Source organism: Podarcis raffonei, chromosome 5 (assembly GCF_027172205.1).
Source record: "Podarcis raffonei isolate rPodRaf1 chromosome 5, rPodRaf1.pri, whole genome shotgun sequence".
Lineage (NCBI taxonomy): Eukaryota > Metazoa > Chordata > Lepidosauria > Squamata > Lacertidae > Podarcis > Podarcis raffonei.
This window is the reverse complement of record NC_070606.1, coordinates 93,179,258-93,202,173: the sequence shown is the minus strand read 5'-3', so window position 1 is coordinate 93,202,173 and position 22,916 is coordinate 93,179,258. Positions and strand designations below refer to the sequence as shown.

The 22,916-nt window shown below is 45.2% G+C and overlaps 1 protein-coding gene across 12 annotated transcripts in view; it reads left to right on the top strand.

Moving 5' to 3' along the window:
- MCF2L2 (MCF.2 cell line derived transforming sequence-like 2) overlaps positions 1 to 22,916 on the top strand; it is a 228,299-nt gene that overhangs the window by 5,248 nt on the left and 200,135 nt on the right. Inside the window, exon 1 of one of the 12 annotated variants that reach the window (XM_053390640.1) lies at positions 8,611 to 8,829. The exons of 9 other annotated variants lie outside the window; for them this stretch is intronic. In XM_053390640.1, coding sequence (XP_053246615.1) covers positions 8,772 to 8,829 — 58 coding nt within the window. In that variant the 5' untranslated portion in view covers positions 8,611 to 8,771. Of the gene's footprint in view, positions 1 to 8,610; positions 8,830 to 9,309; positions 9,544 to 18,620; positions 18,781 to 22,916 lie in introns of those variants that run through there. 2 more of the 12 variants (XM_053390644.1, XM_053390642.1) reach the window with 2 other exon arrangements.

Below are 22,916 nucleotides of genomic sequence, written 5' to 3'. Positions count from 1 at the left end.
TGCCTCAGGGTTCCATCCTCTCCCCCATGCTTTTTAACATCTACATGAAGCCGCTGGGAGAGATAATCAGGGAGTTTGGACTGGGTATCCATCAATATGCAGATGATACCCAGCTCTACCTCTCTTTCAAATCAGAACCAGTGAAGGCGGTGAAGGTCCAGTGTGTGAGTGCCTGGAGGAAGTTAGAGGATGGATGGTGGCTAATTGATTGAGGTTGAATCCTGACAAGACAGAAATACTGTTCTTGGGGGACAGGGGGCGGGCAGGTGTGGAGGACTCCCTGATCCTGAATGGGGTAACTGTGCCCCTGAAGGACAAGGTGCGCAGCCTGGGAGTCATTTTGGACTCACAGCTGTCCATGGAGGTGCAGGTCAATTCTGTATCCAGGGCAGCTGTCTACCAGCTCCACCTGGTACACAGGCCGAGACCCTACCTGCCCGTGGACTGTCTCACCAGAGTGGTGCATGCTCTAGTTATCTCCTGCTTGGACTACTGCAATGTGCTCTACGTGGGGCTACCTTTGAAGGTGACCCGGAAACTACAACTAATCCAGAATGCGGCAGCTAGACTGGTGACAGGGGGCAGCCGCCAAGACCACATAACACCGGTCTTGAAAGACCTACATTGGCTCCCAGGACGTTTCCGAGCACAATTCAACGTGCTGGTGTTGACCTTTAAAGCCCTAAACGGCCTCGGCCCAGTATACCTGAAGGAGCGTCTCCACCCCCATCGTTCTGCCCAGCGCCGAGGGCCTTCTGGCGGTTCCCACATTGTGAGAAGCAAAGCTACAGGGAAGCTTCTCGGTAGTGGCACCCGCCCTGTGGAACGCCCTCCCATCAGATGTCAAAGAGATAAACAACTGCCTGACTTTTAGAAGACATCTGAAGGCAGCCCTGTTCAGGGAAGTTTTTAATGTGTGACATTTTAATGTATTTTTAATCTTTGTTGGAAGCCGCCCAGAGTGGCTGGGGAAACCCAGCCAGATGGGCAGGGTACAAATTAAAAATTATTATTATTATTATTATTATTATTATTATTATTATTATTTAGGGAGCCATTTTCATATTGACTTGTGTGCTGTAGATCGCTGAGGATCCCTGAATCTGCCACAAAACCCATGTGCTTTGCAGAGGATCCTAAAACATGAACGAGGGCACACAGTTCTCCTTCAGAGACCTTGTTTATTGAGCACTTATCCTGATTTGCTTTCACAGAGTTTACATGGAGGTTAGACTGGGGGCATGCACTTAAAATGCAGAGAACTCATTCTCCCCCCCACTGCATTTCAAGTTACATTTTACATTGCTGTGCACACCATTACCTGATTTGTTTCTCCATGCCTGCAACCCCCCAAACTCCTGTGCAATGAAGCTGTTGTCTGCAGACACAAAACTGATGCCTAAAATGTGCAACCCTCAGCACCACTATTATGTTTCCAGATCAGATGAAAGGTAGCTTGAGGGAAAACACATCAGACAGCAGCATCTCTCAAGAAAAGACACAAAATATATGGATTATAGAATCATAGAGTTTGAAGGGGCCGCAAGGGTCATCTAGTCCAACCCCCTGCAATGCAGGAATCTCAACCAAAGCAGGCTGCAATATATTCAAAATACACAAGGAAGGGCAAAAGCTTGCATAGGTTTATGCCCAGTCATCAGGTGTTCCACTCTGCTTTTCAGTTTCTTGGCCACAGCAGATCTCTGAGGAATTAAGCCAGGCCTGGAAATAGTTGCCAGAGCAGACAGATGTTAGATTGTATACACACCATGACTTTAAAGCACATAGCTTCCTCCCCAAAAAAGAATCGTGGGAACTACAGATTGCCCCTCACAGATAAAGGCTATAACACCCTTAACAAACTACAGTTCCCAAGATTCTCTGGGGGAAGTAGCCAATCAGATGCCTATGGGAAGCCCACAAGCAATACAGTGGTACTTCAGGTTAAGTACTTAATTTGTTCCGGAGGTCCGTTCTTAACCTGAAACTGTTCTTAACCTGAAGCACCACTTTAGCTAATGGGGCCTCCTGCTGCTACCGTGCCACCGGAGCACGATTTCTGTTCTCATCCTGAAGCAAAGTTCTTAACCCAAGGTGCTATTTCTGTGTTAGCGGAGTCTGTAACCTGAAGCGTATGTAACCTGAAGCGTATGTAACCCGAGGTACCACTGTATGTGAGCACACAGTAGCCGATGTGAGATGTATTCTGCCCATAGCTGTCAACTTTCAGATTTGAAAATAAGGGATCAGCAGCCTCACCTGTCCCAGGGACAGTCTACAGGATATCTAACAATCCAGGATAGCAGCAGGAAGCAGCAGGAAACGGCACTGGAATAAGGGAATTTCCCGCAAAAAAAGGGAAAGTTGACAGCTATGAGTCTGCCTTTCCCACACAACCTATCCCACATTATTATCTATCAGCCACTAAAGTGTATCTCCGCATACACAGTGAAAAGGCTGGGCCCATTTGCACTGCTGAGGCACTGCTTTTCTAATACAAGCTACAAGCAAAACTGAAATAGTGGTTCCAAACAACAATTAATATAGCCTCAAATTATCCAGCAATCCTCACCATCGACTTTTATACAGTGTTTACTCAGAAGTATATAATAATAATAATAATAATAATAATAATAATAATAATAATAGAAAGAGAGGAGTGCTGTTTGCAAGTGGACTAAACGGAATACAGTGGTGCCTCGCAAGACGAATGCCTCGCAAGACGAAAAACGCGCAAGACGAGAGGGTTTTTCGGTTTTTGCGTTGCTTCGCAAGACGATTTTCCCTATGGGCTTGCTTTGCAAGACGAAAACATCTTGCGAGTTTGTTCGCTTTTTTCTTAAAGCCGCTTGAAGAGGCGCAGTTGCGACGGACCGTGCTTCGCAAGACGAAAAACATCGCAAGACGAAAAGACTCGCGGAACGAATTAATTCCGTCTTGCGAGGCACCACTGTAAAAGGGTCTAACAACCTATATTCCCAACTCTCTACTGTTGCTTGACTTTTGTGAGTTTAAGCTCTGTTACTGTGGTCTCTGTTGCTGGAGAATAAGTTTTGACCCACATTTTGAATCCAGGCAGCTTTTGTTACCCGCCCCCCCCCAACGTGGGTCATAGGAAATCATATTTTCCTCTCACAACCTGCAACTTTAATTATAAGCTTCTTCCTTAGGCTTGCAGATGCATGGGGTTTGCAACAGCCTGCACTTATCTATAAAATCAACAGTTTATTTTTGTGATTTTTAAAAACACACATCAGTTATTGCCCTAGCGTGAACACTTTGCGTGGGGCAGTAGGCATGGAATAGCCCATTCTCGCACCCATCACAACTTAAATCATTGAATAGTGCACACTGGTGATTTTCAATAGTCTTCCCCAACTTGATGCCTGACGAGTATTTTAAACTGCACCTTCCATCAGCCACAGGCAGTATGGCTATTGGAGAAGACTGGTTTACGGGTTGTGCAATGTGAAAAGGTACACATCTTATGCAAGATTGGAAGGGACCTATTTTGTAAAGTCTCCTTATTTATTTCTTCTTTGTCTGGACCAGTCGCCTGTGTTTTAAATAGTATATCCTAGCGATATACTCCAGCCCAAATGACACAGTCAGCCATGAATCATGTTATAGCTGAATCAGCACCAGCTTATTAGAGGTCAGGAAAAAGAGCACCTTTTAGGGTGGCTGATGTGATGTGCTTGAAAGGCAATTTCAGTGCAGCAGCAAGCACTATTTTACAAGAGCATATTTCATAAGGTCTGTTGTAGTCCCTGCTTCCCCCTCCCAGCAATTCCATAATTGCTTCAAACCAATTAATCCACAAAACTGTGATGGCCATCAGATCAGAGATGGAGCGGCTTCATTCCTGTCCTGTGTGGTATAAGTGAAAACATAAATAATCTGTGTTAAGTAATCCTGAGTGTGTACTCTTCCTTGAGAATGTTAGAACATTCATTTAAATAACCAGCATTGTCTAATCTCTCTGCAAACATGATGAATGTTCAGCAGTTCATCTAGAAGCATTCTTGACCTGCTCTGCTCCAAAAAAGCAGTTCTTCTGCTCTCAATTAATCTGTGGAACTCATCACCACAGGATGCTTTCTTTTTTGAGTAGGAGGATGGTGTGCTTTGGCTGCTCAGGCTTACGTCTCTGTGACTTTACAACCAATTCCACCTTTGCACTGTAAACTAGAGTTCGAAAAGCGACTGGACTCAGCTATGTTAGTAAAGAAACAGCGATTTGAATGTGCTATAAGCATGCAGCACCAGATGATGCAAGAGAGCAGGACATTTTAAAACACGATTTTCCATGGAGATTTCCCCCCTTTTGTTAAAACGATCTAATTTCTGATTTATTTACAGCGGGGTTTTTCCTGTGTTTAGATCTGCCCTCTGCCAAACGTGGGAAAGTTCTGAACATTGATATGCAATGTTCTCAAGTCTTTGTCACAGGATAATTCCTGTTTTGTAATGAGACAAAGGTAGTAGGAAAACAAACAATAACTACAATGGCATCATAAAACTCTTAACTCTGAGAATAGATCAAAAGTAAGGGTGAAGAAGAAGAAGAGTTTGGATTTGATATCCCGCCTTTCACTCCCTTTAAGGAGTCTCAAAGCGGCTAACAATCTCCTTTCCCTTCCTCCCCCACAACAAACACTCTGTGAGGTGAGTGGGGCTGAGAGACTTCAGAGAAGTGTGACTGGCCCAGGGTCACCCAGCAGCTGCATGTGGAGGAGCGGAGACGCGAACCCGGTTCCCCAGATTACGGGACTCCCGCTCTTAACCACTACACCACACTGGCTCTCAGTGGATCTACATATGGTGGTACCTTGATCTGCATAAGTTTTGGATTACAAACACTTCAAACCTGGAAGTGCGTGTCCAGGTTTGCAACCTTTTTTGGCATTACAACCCATTTTTTTTTTATTACGAACAAAAAATTTTTGGAGGCCCCATTGGCGAAAGCGCGCCTTGGGTTACAACCTGTTTTGGTTTACAAACAGACTTCCGGAACAGATTATGGTTGTAAACCAAGGTACCACTGTACACTTTTTCAGATCTACATCTTTTTACCTTTCAGGGCAGCAGGGGATATTTTTTAGCTCAGGGGCCACATTGCCTTCTTAGCAGGCTTCTGGGGGCCACATGCCAGTGCTGGGTGTTATGTACTGAAGTTCTCACCCTGGGCCAGCAGGGGGATACTGTAGATAGTTTTCACCCAGGTCCACTTATGCAAATAAGGAATTGAAAGTGACGTTCATTGATTGGATAGTTACAGGAAACTGTTACTGTTGCGTTGTAGTGGAGCTCTATATAAGCAGGCTGGCTGAAGCCTTCAGTTCAGTTCTGTTCTGGCCTGTGAATAAACAAGAGCTGTTTGAAGAATCACTGTATCGTCTGATATGTTCACCCACAACTTAACACTGGGCATGGCCAGAGTCAGAAGTGGCCAGAGCAAGGAATGGAAATTTTACCTTGGTACAGTAGGGTAGTGTCTACGCACTCTTCTCTTTCCTCCATCTAGGAAAACAAGAGTCGTTATCAGAATTCTAAGACACAGTAAGGTTTTATATATATATATACCCACTCAAGAATGGTGTGAACCAAAGCTAGTGAGATGTGGCCTCATAAAAAGGTGTGGCCTGACTGGGAAATATCAAGGCCCAAATTGAGAGACCTGGAGGACTGCCGTACCCCTGTGGTAGGAAGAAAATCAGATGAGTATTTTGAATAGACCAATGGCTGCAAAAGGAGAGCATTAGCCTTCCTCCCCTTCCACAACCCTCCACTCAAGCTATGCTTACCCCATACTTTCAAAGCACATTCAAAGCACATATCATAGAGCGATGGAGTTGGCAGGTACCCAAACCGCCTGCAATCACTGCTAATTATTTCCCTCAAAGAATTCTGGGCACCACAGTTTACACTGCACAGAGTTATAACTCCCAGCAATCCTTAACAACAAACGACAGTGGCCATAACTCTTCCTAGGTGGAGGATTTTGCAAGGCGTACAACTCCAAGCAACAGGCAAAATGACAAACCCGGCAGGCAAGCAAGGATCATACTCTAGGCATCTAGCATGGAGGAACATCTGTGAACAACTTTACTCCTTCTCAGTACGCATATAGCATTGTTAAAAATATCAAGGGTTTTTTCCCTCCTTGCCAGCATTCAGGAGAAATTGCTCACTTCATTTATTGGTGTTAATCACCCCCTTTTTATTTATATATCTCTTTGATGAATGGGTGGGAGTGAAGCTATTATTAAGGAAAAGCCAAGGCGGCTCTTTTTTGCATAAATGGGAAGAGCAAAATAACAGCATCGCTTGCAATTAATGCCTGGTGCTGTTTTCTACATTCATTTGCCCTTGGACAGTTGCACTTCAGCTTGTTTCCTTGGTTTCTTTTTTTTAATGCTGGTGTTTTCAAGACTTTGCAGTGAGAAGAGATGGGCTGGAACAAGAATCTCCATTTGTGGCCATTAACTGGGGATGGGCAAGTTTGTCAATAAACGTACCAAAGTTAGCCATCTCGATTAATTTCAGTGGGTTTGCTCTGAGCAGGGCTAGCTCTGGATATAGCATGTAGAATATATTTTGTATTTATACTTTGTGCATAAATCTTGCTAAAATATTCACAAACCCTTTTAAAATAGTTGGAAGACTGATTGCTGGGTGGGGAGGAGTCAGGTTAATGACTTTACAGACGCTAGCCAATAGGTGCCCATCACAGCTGGCTTTTTCAGTGCATGATGCTGAAAACCTTGGATTCTGCATGGATATATTTTCTGGGTTCATCTCAGGGCAGAAAAACGTGTGTGTGTTTGCAGCTTCTTGAGTGATAGCTTTGTTAGCTTGATGAAGCAAAAACAAAAATAAGGTCTACCAAATTTCTTACGTCATAAGCTTTGTTGTTCATGTGTTTGCACAGCAGTGACAGCACTATAAACAACTCTTCAATTCTCTTTCTATGTTACGCTTGTTGCTTGAAAGCTGCAGACTGTGCCTGAAAACTGGCTTTGTTTGCGATCCTTAATAGTCTTGTTTCATACAGCACTGTTGTTTCTTGCTGTGTCCCAGACAGCACAGCAAACAGAGTTCAAGCCAAGTTGCACCCTGTCACGCCTTTCCGCCTTTCCTCGATTAGCAGCTGTGCTTTACATTATCAATGTGAGCCTAAGCATTTTATTAATTGTGCTGCATTTGTGCACTGGCGGATGTGCTCAGGTCAGCTTGCATATTGTTCTATGCATCTGTGGTTTCCTCTTTTAGCCCTTAATCGGGGCCCTATACTGTCGGCTCCAAGAGCAGCACCGAATTAAAGCTGGTGTTGAAGAGTAAACAATGATCTCAGTTAAGCCAGTTAAGTCACCCAGGAGCAGTGACTCACCACAGCAATGGATGCTGAGTCATCACCCATCCGATCCATGCTTATTTCTCAGGAGACAAGGACACTTGTTGCAGAAGTGGGAGCTGGGTACCACTTTCCCCCTTTAACAGGCCCCCACACCTGTGCCTTCAACCGGCAGCCTGCTCTGTAGAAATCAACCTGGTGAACCTTTCCACAGCATACAAAGGAAATCACAGTAAAATCTTCGCTCACTTGATTTAGGCATTTGCTGTTTTAAAAGCACAGGGGCCGAGTCAGTAACAAAGACCAAAAAAAGAAAGAAAGAAAAAGGCAGGGGGAGAGAAAATAAGTGGTAATCCTACAAGAAGTAAGAGCAGCTTAAGTGCTTCGTTTGCTTTGTCCTCGTTATGATAATTAGTCGCAGTGCCTCTGTGCCTTCCTAGAGGCAGGAAGACCAGGCAGGAGTGCTGCTGTCGAGGTTTTAATAGGAAGGAGTCAAGGAGATTTCAAGGACGGGGAGGGAAAATTAACAGCAAGGTTCCACCAGTGTCTTGTTCTTTTGGACACCTTCATGATTAAATTGCTCTTAACTGGAGGTATGGGTGCTACTAATGATTGCGCTCAAAATACAATGAGCATTTGTTGTGTTTGCTCTAATAACTGGAGAGAGGTGTGCTACTGCAGAAGAGACATCTGTGGTCTGAACCATACAGTGGTAGAAACTGACCCCCTCTCTAAATTGTGCATGTATTTATTCAATACATGTGAACCTTGGGGGATTCCCCAGAGAGGCTGTTTCGGTGCTTTCTGTCTCTTCAGGGCTCAGATAATACAGCAGGGATGGGGAACATCTGGCCCTCTAGATGTTTTTGGACTCCAACTCCCATCAGCCAGTCGTCAGGGAATCTGGGAGTTGTAGTCCAGCAACATCTATAAGGCCATGGGAGACAATTTGCCCCCATCCCAAACACCTTCCTTCCCTGACCGCTTCATTCCAACCCCACCTAGGGTCCTAGAGCCATGCTTGCAAGAGAAACGGGGATTAATACGTACGAAGAGATTCCTCCGATTCTCAGGTGTGATTTGTCAAACCGAATAGCGCAGGATTTAATCTCCTACCTGACCAAGTCACTTGGATGTTCCTTGCGTTACTGTGGCATCAGAAGGCTCAAGCCCAGGGCTTTCCAAGTGCTGATCTGGGTTTTTGAAACCTTCTGACAAAGCCTTCCTTGGAACCGAGGGTGAGTTGTGCGGAGCAGGCAGTTGCCAAGGGAAACGCTACGCATCTGGGCTGCTTCTGCTGCTACTGCTGCCTACTACAACCGGGCTGCATGATTTTCCCATTTGCTGGGGGCGATGATGAGACCTTCGCAGCTACCCCTGCGTGCTGCAGCTATTTTTCTGGCAGAGAGAGAGGATGCACAAGACCTCTGGCGCTAATGTGGAAGAAGCCGCGGCAACAGCTTCCAGCTTGGGTAAGCTCTCCTTTGCCTTGCTGCATAGGGGGTACTGCAGGCAAAATGGAACGGGGGTCAGGACAGATCTAAGAAGAGGAGAAGCATGGGCGCTTGCTGGGTTGGCGTTGGAGGTCAGCACTGAGGACCATACCCATTGCTGACCCTTCCAGGGACCCCCTTTGCCATGCTCCTCTTCCTCCTCTTCCTTTCTGTTCTGGCTTGTTCACCTGCCTTCTGCAAGCAGAGGTGAGAGCAAGAAAAAAGGAGCAGCAGTGTTTACTCGCCTTGTCTTCTCTCCTTCTGGGCAGGGGGAGACAGCGGCAAGCAGGTAGCCCCAGTCAGGAAAGGGTCCCGCCGATGGCAACTTGCCCAAGGACCCCACAAAATCTGGAGCCAGCTCTGCCTGCATGTTTCCCACAACTGCCCTGTGAAAGTGCAAAAAATTGATAACAGGCACAGAGCAGAATATCCTGGGTGCCTTCAGCTTTGATGGCTTGCTTGTTTCTCGCAGTTTATAGCTCTTAAGGATTCAGAGTTAGGCATCTTCTGGAACACCTCTCCCAGTAATAACTTACCCGGACCCTTAGATCATCATCTGGGGGGCTTCTCCAAGAGAGTCTTGGAGGAGGAGGACAAAGAAGAAGGCCTTTTCAGTTTGTGGCTCCCTGTCTGTAGAACACACTGTCCAGTGAGGGTTGCCTGGTGTGTTTGCCAACATCTTTTCGGCACCAGGTAAAATCCTACCTCTCCCCTGGTTTGTTGATGGACTGTGGTGATGTTGTTCACTTTTAGCTGTGCATGTTGCTATTGGTTTTGGGGGCAGCATTGTGGATTTTTATGAATTTAATTTATCCTTTGCTTAGGCTCTTTAACATGTTGCAAGTCACTTGGGAGATCCTTTTTGTATAAGAAGCAGCTAACAAGTGATATTAAGAATTAGACTAGGCAGTGGCCATCTCTGCCGGTGTAATAGTATATTAATAGTATGAAAAAATAGGCCTCATAGTTAGAGAGGGGAGAAGTAGTTGCCCAGGTCTTCAGCTCAACATAGCTTTCTGCTCCTCTCTCCATTATTAGGATCAGTAGGCTCAATTTATGCAAATTAAGAAAAACATGCAAATATTGCCAGCTTGCATGAGCCGTACAAGCTTCATGTTTCAGCATTTCTTGGCACAGGATTTCAGAGCTCAGCTGAGGTTTTAAAGAGGGTGAGGTGAGAAGGATGGGGGGACATTATTGTTTTTTTAACCTAAGGGGGGAAGGAAGTTAAGCAGGGCTTAGCAAACAGAAGGCAGGCACAAAACCTTTCCTTGGTTTCAGTATCAATAACTAAGAAGCTTTTCCGGCTGAAAATCTGAGAGAGGGGAAGATGGAATCTGAATTAACATCCACCGGGACAGTAATAACTAGAGTGGGGTGGGGGTGTGTGGCTATTTCAAATATACCAAATCTTAATTGAGCAGAAGATAGTAAAGGAAATAATTTCCAAAGAAGGATGGGGAAGGGATGCTAGAAATAGAAATCTGGACATATTTTTTCTCTCTGATCGGCCAGTATTGCCTCCTAGTATTAACTTAAAATTATTTTAAGGTATTGCATTGTTGGTATCCGACAAATTCCAGAGATGTATGGTTTTTTTTAATTTAAAAAATATATATTTAATTGTTGTTGTTGAAAAAGTAGTACTCCCCCTGGAAAAACATGATTGGGAAATAACTAGATATCCATTTAATCAATCACATTGCTGACTTAGTGCTACACGTGTGGTTTGTTTCTCCCAAACAAGCCTTGAGCTTGTAAGCTAGGAACAAACTCTGGTTTCCACTCATCGTTTGTTTGGAGACAGGCAAACCATAGTCTCTGATTCACAGGTAACTCTAAGCTACAGTTTGGTAGGTTTCCTCTCTGCTCAGTAAATCATGGAATGATGTGTGTCTTTTAGGGTGAGGGATGGAGAGGGGAACAGAATGGAGGGCATGCCTGGCAGGGACCCTGAACACTCCACACTGCAACACTTTGCTGCCGTTCCAAATTACAATATCTATTTCTGCCCTTAGAATCCAGGTCTTTAAGCTTGTTGCTGACAGCTCACTACCTATTTCATAACATTAATGTTGCTTAAAATACACTTAACAACGTGTTGGCTCTGAAGTCAGCCTCTTAATGGGATTACTCTGGCTCCATTTACTGCTGCTCCTGGCTGATCAAAACCCTCCCTCCTATAACAACAGAGGAGGACTGTAAATATTTTCTCCCTGCTCTTTTGAAGTTGAGACCTGCTACACTTCTTAATGCCACTGAAGCTTTGCATGTCTGAAGGGAATCAATACTGGTGTTGCTACACAGGGGCTGTCAGCAAAGCACCGGAGTTATATATAAGAGCTGTCCTATTGATCTGTTATAAGGTGGAGAGACAAAAAAGCTAGGGAAAAAATGACTTCGTTCCCTGTCTGTCATTGCAAGCTCACAGCAGACAAACTAATGACAGATTGCTCTGCATTCCAACAACTTTGAGAAACTGATCAGGTTTTTACCAATCTTCCAGACACTTTCAGCCAAAGTGCTATAAATTGTAAAGGGGATAAATAAGATAAGCTTTTCAAGAAACAAGTTCTACAGAATTATTCCTTGTAGGATAAGCTTTGGTGCTCCTTCAAGCCAGAACTTCTTGCATGAGAGCAAGTACACCACCACTGGCAGCTACAAAGTGCAATGTAACTTTTGCAAAAGATAAACTCCTAAATTCAAACCCTAATTATTTGTACTTTGGGATGGCAAAATGTAGAGTGACTCCTGTGTCAGTCAGTTTAGTCAATATTGAGATAAGTGAGCTGTTGGTGTGACTTGGTATATTGTGTTCCCAGCTAATAATCTAAAGCTACCATGGCTTCTCATTTGGGGCCATAGAAAAGAAAAGCCTATTTTATGCCAGATGATGAATTTTTGCCAAGAGTCCAACCCCCCCTTTTTTTACAATGCAACAGTAATGTAAAATTGCAGTTTTGAGTGGGACTCTGTTTTACAAGGCTCATTATAGTTGCCTTCCTCTGCATCGTTTTGTATGGCGCTCTGCTTTGCATGAACCCAAATCGCAGTCCTGGGGGTTTGTCAGATGTTGTCAAATCCCATTACGGCTTGCCTACAGATTCTTCATTCTTTAACAGAAAATTCAGTTGCATCGTGAACAGGGCGGCAAAAGAGGCCAGGGCACCTTTTGTAGGAGGTAGAATTTAAGCAGGCATGGTATGCATGGCAAGTCTGGATGAATTTCGTTCATCAGACTTTATGTTGTTAGCTGCCCTGGGCAGGATATAAACAGGACAGATAGACAGATAAATAAGTAATTCAGTGGAGCTGAGTCCCAAGTATAATGTGCAATAGGGTTGCAACTTAACAACTTGTGCATATTTACATGGCAGTAAGAACATCTAGGGACGCAGGTGGTGCTGTGGGTTAAACCACAGAGCCTAGGACTTGCCAATCAGAAGGTCGGCGGTTCAAATCCCCGCAATGGGGTGAGCTCCCGTTGCTCGGTCCCTGTTCCTGCCAACCTAGCAGTTCGAAAGCATGTCAGAATGCAAGTAGATAAATAGGTACTGCTCTGGCAGGAAGGAAAACAGAATTTCCCTGCACTGCTCTGGTTCTCCAGAAGCAGCTTAGTCATGCTGGCCACATGACCCGGAAGCTGTACGCCGGCTCCCTCGGCCAATAAAGCGAGATGAGCACCGCAACCCCAGAGTCAGTCACGACTGGACCTCATGGTCAGGGGTCCCTTTACCCTTTAAGAACATCTAGTCCAGCGTCCTGTTCTCACAGTGACCAGCCAGATGCCTGTGGGAACCTGCAAGCAGGACTTGAGCATAAGAGCACTCTCTCCTCCTGCAGTTCCCATCAGATGGTATTCAGAAGCATACTGTAAGTGCCACTGAACTTAAAATGTCATCGGATGCAAAGTTCAGTAGTACTCCTAGTACAGTGGTACCTCGGGTTAAGAACTTAATTCATTCTGGAGGTCCGTTTTTAACCTGAAACTGTTCTTAACCTGAAGCACCACTTTAGGTAATGGGGCCTCCCGCTGCTGCTGCGCCGCCAGAGCACGATTTCTGTTCTCATCCTGAAGCAAAGTTCTTAACCCAAGGTGCTATTTCTGGGTTAGCGGAGTCTGTAACCTGAAGCGTCTGTAACCTGAAGCGTCTGTAACCCGAGGTACCACTGTAGTACATAGCTGTCAACGTTTTCCTTTTCTTAAGGGAAATTCCCTTATTCCGAATAGGATTCCTCGCAAGAAAAGGGAAAAGTTGACAGCTATGCTGTAGTGGCTCTTCAGTCTGATAATTAATGGCGATGACAAAAAAAGAAAAGAAAAGAAAAATGCCCATCTTGACAGTGACAAAATCTCATTAAGCAAATCAGGCTAATGCTATTTTGGACCCTGACATATGGTGTTAAATCAGAAGACAGTGCAGTAAAAGTCAATGCCAGCAGCTTTTGCTGGATGGATTCAACACAGGCACAACCACCCTCTTGTCAGCTGAGATGCCCAGGGACAGGGGTAGCAATGCTCAGTGAGCTGGGGGAGTCTGTGGCAGAGAGAAGTCCAGAATCAGAGGCAGAGGCTGAAGCAGAGGAGTGGGAAGAGGGAGGCCAAGAGGCAGAGATGAGTCACAGGGTCTCCCCCTTCTACTGCAACAAGCTCCCCTCCTGCCTGGTCTCCCAGAACCAGAAGAGGCTTGAAAAAGGTGGATGAGAGGTTGACTTGATGCAGGCACAGTCTCCAGTTGCTTCCGGAAAACCCTGGAGAGGAGGGGACTTAGATGGCTATGGGGAGGCGGGGACTTTTAGCCTCAGCAACTGACACATGGGGCAAGACCTACCAGGGATGAGCTGCTTTGCTCATCAGGCCTGACACTCTGCCAAGTCTGTGCAGATAGTTAATGAAGAGTTGACTTTTAACTCTTGCTAATAAAGAGTTAACTCCAACTTACATGGTGTGATTTACTGCCAGCTCACTCCTGACACTAAATAACCAGGAAAAGGTCTGTCAACATGCCAGGTGTGTGGTCTCAATGGGCATTCTCTGCACACCTGGGGGGATCCATGTCTGTAAAAGTGTCATCATCTGTCTAGGGTGGATGGGAAGCTTTTCCCCACAGGAATGAATGGCAGGGATGGGTCACTAAACTCTTTCCCTTGGCAACCCCAACAAGTCAAGCATCCTCCTATTTGCATAGCCCCACCTCTTCATCTGCATATCCCCTCCTGTTTTTTGGCTCCGGCACACTGGCCTGCTTTGTATAGATGCAGGTGTTCTTCCTCATATTATTGGAGGCTTATTGTCGTATGTGGCCAGAACAGAACGCAACGCCAAGACAAACGCTGTAATGTCCTTGGGCGAAGAGCACGAGCTTTATGATGCATCATCAAGCAAGAGCGGCGTGGAGAGAAGATGTTCCAGGTAGAAATGATGCAAGGTCAGAGTCAATGGTCTCCTTTTTTGAGATGCACAGCGGTATTTGTATAGGCTCATTCTGAACTTAGCTGCAAGCCATAGCGATCAATGGATGATAAGGAGAGCATGCCAGGAAGGAACTGTACTCCAGGTTGCCACTCCCACACAGCCATCCCCTTCCGTCAATATGAAAGTACATGGATTTGATATTTAAAACAAATGAGAGGAAGTAAGCGCAGTCAATAAGCCTATCAAGGCCTTGGCCAATGGCATCGGGGAGATTTCGGCATGTTGAAACGACCTTGAATGAACTTAAGCTGGATAAGTCATCTGCAGGGATTGAAAGCTGGCATGAGTAAAAGCTGACGACTGTCAGGGAAGCATGGTAAAGGGGCGGGTGTCTGATAGCCAGTTTCGCGCTGGCTTGTTCAATGGCTTCTTGGTGTAACAGATGTAGGAAGCATGTGTGTGAAAACCCTCCTTTCTCCACCGTCCGGATAACAGAAGGAGAAATGAAGTCCTACTACAATTTCCTCCAGGAGTGCGCAAAACTGGAGAAAATGGCTCGTGCAGGTATGTTGATGCCTCTTTACAATAGGAACTCAAACAGCTTTGTTGAGATGTAAACATCAGAGAGTTCTGTGACATTTATTCCATAGTAAAAGCGCTCAGTTATGCCGTCTTTAGAAGGGAGGAGTGCTGTTGTATGATCCAAGTCCCTATTGATTTTGTGGCTGCGTTTTATGGCATTTTAAATTATTTTCCTGTGGATTTTGAACTTCTGCTGCCCCTGAAGGCTAGTGGATAATATTTGGAAATGTCATGTGTGGTCTGGGGTAAATTTACTCAGAAGTAAGACTCACTGAGTTCATTGGGACTCCCTAGGAATTATGTTCAGGATTAAGGAGTGTTTGATATTAAGGGGTCTGGGCTTGAATGCCCACATCAAGGATAGACATTCGTGGTACAGCCTAGAGCAAGATATTCTCTCCAAGCCTCAGTCCTCCATTTGTAAAACTGAACTAAGAGTGGCCTACCTTTCTGAGCTGTGAAGCCTATCATCATATTTGTTGTAAAGCACAGTGCAGAGATGAAAACATCTCTCTCCCCCTCATCTTATTCACATTTTATTATTGCTCTTTGTTATTGTATATACCGCTTAATTGCCATTATGGCTTCTAAGCAGCTGACATGTATCAAGTCAACTGCAAAATAGAGACATGCAATAAAACAATTCCATCATAACATTTTTAAAAAAATGTCCGCAACTGAAATTGCACAGTAAAACAATTCCACTGAAACAGCGCAACAGTTAAGACAGCCATTTAAACAGGAGGTTCGGGTCTGGAGATAAGACGATCTCCTTCAAGACCTGGTGGAATGCCAGTTTTGACACACAAGCTCCTTTCCATCGTTCTGTCACATGTGATTGTAACCAAGAAACAGAATTCAGGGTGGGACCCAAAAATTAGAAGCTTGCTTGATTCCCTGTGACTTTGATCGCTGGAATCACCAGGGCTAGGGAGCACGTCTAGTTGGGTATATCTATATTCCAAAATTCACCTCTTTTTGATTAGCCAAGATTCGCTCCAAAGGACTGCTTGATAATATTCTGGCAAGGAGGGCAAAGCCTGCCTTCTCTTTGACACTAGATGGCCCAGTTTTCACTGAAAGGGATTTTACTACTGAGACTAGGTTCGGCATTGCTCTGGGAGATAGGTGGGAACAGGTAAAACACATTGAAGGCTTAGGCTTGCACACAACACCACCTCACTGTAACAGGTGGGGTCCAGAAAGCAAGGTCAAGCAGAAGAAATTGGGCCACAATCATAAACATAATCCGGGGTAGCAGCAGTAAAGAGGAACCCAGGGGTAAGCAGGCAAGTCAGAGGAATCATGTTGGTCTGGAAGCTGAATGGCATACAGTGTTCCACCCAAGGCGGATATCGCTTGGCCTCCCAGACAGCACCCAACACCATTTGCAGGTGCTTAAATCTACTCTCAGCCCTTCCTCTTAAGGAGCACATTCATTGTACTGTTTTCACCCCCTGCTAAAAATATTTTTGTTAATGTATGCTGACCTTGGACCTTCTCCCTGACCTTGGAGAAATAATTAGATTCCCCCTCCCCCTTAAGCAGTACAGAGATTTTTCTAAGTAGAAAAAGTATTGTCATAGATTGTGGGGTGTAGGATTTTGATGAATTGGGATATGGATGAAAGTACAAGCTGCTGAACTGTGCCAGGCAAGGAATCCCTGGGCTGGCTTATGCAAACCAACCTGGCCAGGCTAGTGAAGAACAAAGCCAAAATACATTGATGGCCCATCTTAGAGGAATCCTTTTGCCTGGGTAGACAGATATTGCCAAGGTGGTAGGGTGTGTGTTTGAAGTGGCAGGAAAAGGGTTTTTTTAGCAAGGTGTTCTGGGAAGAAGGTGGAGAAGAAAGAATGGGATCCATCTTGGGCAGGCTGGCTGAAGGCTGGATGGGAGAGAGCTGCCTTGGACTCCAGGGCTGCACTGCTGTGGGGAACAAGCCCCTCTTGAAATGACCATGCTGTAAGATCTGGACTCCCTCCATGCAGACTGTAGGTGTAAATAGGTGAATAAACCACATTTCTTAAAGCTACGACAGTCTCTGCTGTGACTCAATTATCCAAAGCAGTGGTTTCCAGTTAGGGGTCCAGGGACCCCTGGGAGTCCTCGGAACACACCCAGGGGGTCCGCGGCACCATCCCCTGCCAGGGAGTCACTTACCTTGTTAATTACAGAGAAAGCCGCAATGATGATACATGGCTCAGCCAGCCTCTGCTTGTGACCAGGACGTTCTTGCTGGCAGGGGAAAAACTTGTGAAAGAGTTGCTGGATGGCAAGTGGGCTGGGATCGAGCTAAAACCCCTGACACAGTTTCTTGAGGCTCTTGCAATTGGAGGGGCTAGAGAGAGAGAGCATGAGAGAGTTCAAATGGCTTGCTCCACGGGGTGGATTCACATGCTTATCATTTTTAAAATGTATGTTTTGTTGTCTGTATTTTAGTATACGTAAAATCCTTTGCTTATTAGGTAAAGGTAAAGGGACCCCTGACCATTTAGGTCTAGTCGTGACTGACTCTGGGGTTGCGGCGCTCACCTCGCTTTATTGGCCGAGGGAGCCGGCGTACAGCTTCCGGGTCATGTGGCCAGCATGACTAAGCCGCTTCTGGTGAACCAGAGCAGTGCACGGAAACGCTGTTTACCTTCCTGCCGGAGTGGTACCTATTTATCTACTTGCACTTTGACGTGCTTTTGAACTGCTAGGTGGGCAGGAGCAGGGACCCAGCAACGGGAGCTCACCCCGTCGCGGGGATTCGAACCGCCGACCTTCTGATCAGCAAGTCCTAGGCTCTGTGGTTTAACCCACAGCCCCACATTTTCTTCAGAAAATTGCTTTGCACTGGTAACTACCATAGAGTTATCAAAATTTTCAGAAGTAGGGGGTCTGTGGCTTGGCTTTTGAAAAATAAGGGATCCTCAGTAATTAACTAAATGGGAACCACTGCTCCAAAGGAACACACACCCTGGGTGAGTGCCTGGAACCCATTGAAATCTTGCTACCACTCAGTAGGGAGTGGGAGTGGCACCCAACTTTTGTAACATCATCATCATCATCATCATCTTTTATTATTTACCTTCTATGCAAGTGTCTCAAGGTGATGTACAAACAGCAAAATCCAGGAATAACATGGAGAAGGCCCGGCACATATACAGTGGTACTTCGAGTTGCGTTCCGCTCTAGTTACGGAATTTCAGCATACAAACGCGACCAACCCGGAAGTGTATACTTCCAGGTTCACCATGCACGCATGCGCAGAAGTGATCTGCACGCTTTGCGCATGTGCAAAAGCAATCTGCGCACTTCGCACATGCGCGAAAGAGGCGCTCTAGTTGCAGACTTTTTGAGGTGCAAATTGCACCCTGAAACGGATTAAGTCCGCAGCTAGAGGTACCACTGTATTTAAAATACAATACAAAATAGAGACCTACTCATCCTGATGGAGGTGTCTTCAATTGCAGCAATAAATAAATGTTAATTCAGGGAGCGTATGCGCCTATAGGAAGTCTTATGCTTTGCACCAGGATGCTTTAAAGTACATGGGATATCCCTTAAGCCCTCTTGAGAGGATGCCCCCTGTGTCAAACCGCTTGCTAAGCCCAAATCCAGGGATTGTCCCTTGGAAGGGAGCACCAGCACTCTGCAGCCAGTGCATCCCTGCTGGAAGAAGAGAGGAAAGAGCGAGAGGCCAGCCCTCCCCACGCGAACAGCCTGCTTCCTCCGCCTCACCACCAGCGACACTCCAGCCAGCCAGCCAGACAAAACAAGGCAGGACCTGCCAGAGGCTGTGTGAAAAAAAAGGCTGTCTAGAGGCACTTTTTTTAAACTGCTCTGTTTGTTTGGTTTTCTTAAATGGACCTTTTGCACTGAAGCGATGGTGGCGGCTTGGAAAAAACAGCAGGGAAGAGAGCTGGATCTCTTCAAGCTAACAGGTTGGCTTTTTGTGTGGCGGTGGGTGGGTGTGCACAAAATAAATAATGCCGTTTGCAGCACCGAACTTGTAAAAGGCACAGCTGCATTGTGTAGTCTCTGCATGTCGCTGAGGGCAGGTTTTTTTTAAAGATATATTTCAGAAGCTGCTTCAAAAAGTAGTCCAGCCCTGCTGTTCGTCCCTTCCTTTTCCATCTCTCTCTCCTCCCTGGTTCTGCTACAGCTAACAACTTCCTTTATTTCTAGAGAATGCTTTATGGGGAACGATTGAGGTCACCCAGCATGTTTGAGCCCTGAGAGGACATAATCCTACCTTTGCCATGCAGCCTGTTTCCGAGTGGGGGGTGGGCTTTTAGGGGATTGATGGGCATAGATTGTGCTGTTTGGTTTGAATAACTTCATTGCCAGTGTAATAGGATCAAAGCAATGGGCATTGCTGTTTGGGGTTGCTTCCTCGTTGCTCAGAATGGACCGAACCCACTTAGTCCCTGTAAGGTTTTCGTAGTGGCAGAGAGAATCGGTTGAATGCGTGGAAGACCTGTGGCATCTCACCCTGTACGGAGCAGTGATCCTGATCAGATTTAAGCAGCACTAAGTTCCATTTGAACTCCATGGGATTTAACTACAGAATCTGAACCTACACATAGGATCAGGGTTTAATAACATCCACAGTGTTAAGCGTAGCTGATAATAAGTCACAGATATGTCAGATCAGACCACTGGAGACTTCCATAGATTATTGTGAAATGAATTTTTCAATGGGAACATTGCCAAGGATTTTCTTTGTTCCTAGGTTTCAGGAAACTCCACATCCCTTCTATGCAAACACAGAACAACAATTTGCAATTTTCTTTTATAAATATTTTGCAGCTCAGGCTATGATTCTGTATAAATAAAAAAATCATTTTAACAGAATGGAGGAGGAAAACTGCTGCGAGAACAGTGTCATATCCTTGATTTCAACAAGGGAATTCTTGGAGGTTGTCCGGCAGCATTCTTGCACTGCAACAGTTGTCTGCAAGATGGTAAATTAATTTGTTCCCTTTCCCTCTCAGCAATGTGAAATAATTCAGAACAGAATTATTATGGTTTTTACTTAAAGTAGACAGGCAGATGCTGTGTTTTAATGCAGCCAATGGCAATATTGGAGTTATATTCTCTTGCACAATCTTGCCCGTGCAAAATATATATTTTCCCCCCAGTATGAAACATGGACTATCTCTCCATGTCTTTTGCGAGGCTGATGGCATTCATCTTTTCAAATGTGCTCTCATTTCAGTTCCAGCAGATAATGAATAGAGGCAGCGAGTTGGATACTACACACAGAGAAATATTCAGTATGCTCACAACGTGCGCTTTACATATGCATCACTTGTTGTGATGTATTTGGGGGGCTGCTTCGTTATAAGGAACAGACGTATAGCTAGGGCATGGAGGGGAGGAATACGAGACTTATCTATGTAAGTCTGAGAAAGCTGTCAGTTCAAAACTTATGATGAAGGCACTGTTCTCTCTAATTAGATTTGAGTGATTGCTTTGCAATATAGCAAACATTCAACCCTTCTCAAATAATGTGAAAACACAAAATTTCCACTCATGTAAAAGAAAGAAAGAAAGAAAGAAAGAAAGAAAGAAAGAAAGAAAGATTTGAACCCTTATCTCAAATGCACTTACTTTCCACAGGCAGGGAGTAATTGACATACATGTTACCATATGATTCTCCACTTGCATTCTGAAATTGTGCACTCACAAGTGGCCTGTACCATGTGCTTTTCTCTGTGCATATCAGCACTCCATCAGTGTTTTATGCAGTGATGATGGCTGACTTCCTAACAGGGCTGGCCTATCCATGACATGAGGTTGACTGAGGCAGCCACCTCTGGTGGCAGAATCAAAGGGGTGCAAACCCCTCCCTAGCGCTAGAGAACTGAGGAGAAGTGACTGTGCCAATTTCCAGGTTCTGGCGAGTTCTGCAAACTGCTGACCTGGAGGCACCCACAAACGTTGTGAGATAAAGGTGCTAATGCTGTTGTCCTTCAAGGTTTCATGTTCTCAATGGGGTCTCCTGGAGTTAAAGGAAACACAGGGAAATGGATGCAAGTTATCTCTAACACACATGCATGTAAGTGTTTGCAGATGGAAGCTGAGGGGCCATGCAGTGCACAGCCTGTCATGTTAAAGCATTGCAGCTGCCAATGTATTTTTTGTACTATGGTCTAAACCGCTGAGCCTTGGGCTTGCCGATCACAAGGTTGGCGGTTCGAATCCCCACGACAGGGTGAGCTCCAGTTGTTCGGTCCCAGCTCCTGCCAACCAAGCAGTTTGAAAGCACATCAAAGTGCAAGTAGATGAATAGGTACCACTCTGGTGGGAAGGTAAACGGCATTTCCATGTGCTGCTCTGGTTTCACCAGAAGCGGCTTAGTCATGCTGGCCACATGACCCGGAAAAACTGTCTGCGGACAAATGTCGGCTCCAGAAGCGGCTTAGTCATGCTGGCCACATGACCCGGAAAAACTGTCTGTGGACAAATGTCGGCTCCCTTGGCCAGTAAATCAAGATGAGCGCCACAACCCCAGAGTTGTTTGCGACTAGACTTAACTGTCAGGGGTCCTTTACCTTCATAATGTTATAGTAGGTCAGTTGTGTTTCTCTAGTTAGCATAAAAGGTAAAGGTAAAGGACTCCTGACAGTTAAGTCTAGTCGCAGACGACTCTGGAGTTGCAGTGTTCATCTCACTTTACAGGCCAAGGGAGCTCATGTTTGTCCGCAGACAGTTTTTCCGGGTCATGTGGCCAGCATGACTAAGCCGCTTCTGGCGCAACGGAACACTGAAACCAGAGCAGCGCACGGAAACGCCGCTTACCTTCCCGCCAGAGCGGTATCTATTTATCTACTTGCACTTTTGGGCGTGCTTTTGAACTGCTAGGTTGGCAGGAGCTGGGACTGAGCAACGGGAGCTCACTCCATCGCAGGGATTTGAACCGCTGACCTTCTGATCGGCAAGCCCAAGAGGCTCAGTGGTTAAGACCACAGCGCCACCCGCACCCTCTAGTTAGCATAACTTCAACCAAAACAACAAGAATCCTCTTGAGTTTTGAATGGGAGAAAGACAGGACTGTTGAAGGATAAATTCAGTATATAGGAGGCAGAGTAGCAATATGAAGCACCTGGATATTTAATGAGGTAATATTGTATTGTAATTGGGGTATTTCACACATGTGTAAAATACTGAAGCACATGAAATTGGAATTGAAAATTTTATGTAAAATTGCTAAACATACATACATGAAAAAATGAGGGGAAGCATCACCTGCAATCCTAAATAAAATTGCCAGGGAGTAAGCCCCATTGAACTTAATGGGATTTACTCCTGAGGAAATCTATGTAGGCTTGCATAGTGTTCCTGCTTTTTGTAGAAAATGAATTTTCTAATACACATGAACTCAGTCATTGGAAAACTCTCTCACCGGTTGGATTTGGAAAAAGTGACCAGAGCAGTTTTCTTCCCACAAAAGTATGAGCTAAGCTGAAACCGATTCAGCAGCTGGCAAGGATTAGTAAAGCAAACCCTGAGCAGAACAGAGGGACAGCAGCAAATGAAGCCATATATGTACGGCCAGCACCATAACCCAGCAAGGCTGGGCATTAGCCAGGACCCTGGGGTGGGCAAAGGGTCCACCCTGCTGATAACAATACATTCTTAGTTTGTGCCAGGAGCACACGAGAAGTTCAGAGGTCAATGTAAAACTCCTTCCCTACCCCAAATAACCCACATGTCCCAAAGGAATTGGAAGGGGGCGTGCTTAATCTCTAACTTTGTGCGGGATATTCTCTTCAGTGCTGTGGAGCACATCTGGATCTTAGTGAGATTCATGGGAGTCTGACATGAAGTGAGGGGACATTTCTGCTCCCTCTAGCACTCACACACACCCTGTATTGATTTATCAATCATATAATATGACTTCTGCTTTAATGGTGAGGTCTAATTTATTTTTTAGTTGTTGCTTTGTTGAAAGTGTTGTATAGATTGTAATTGTTTCACTGATGATTTGTTAATTATTCTATTTGATTTATGCTGCGTTTGCATAGCTGTCAATGTTTCCCTTTTTTAAAGGGAAATTTAAAGGGAAATAGGA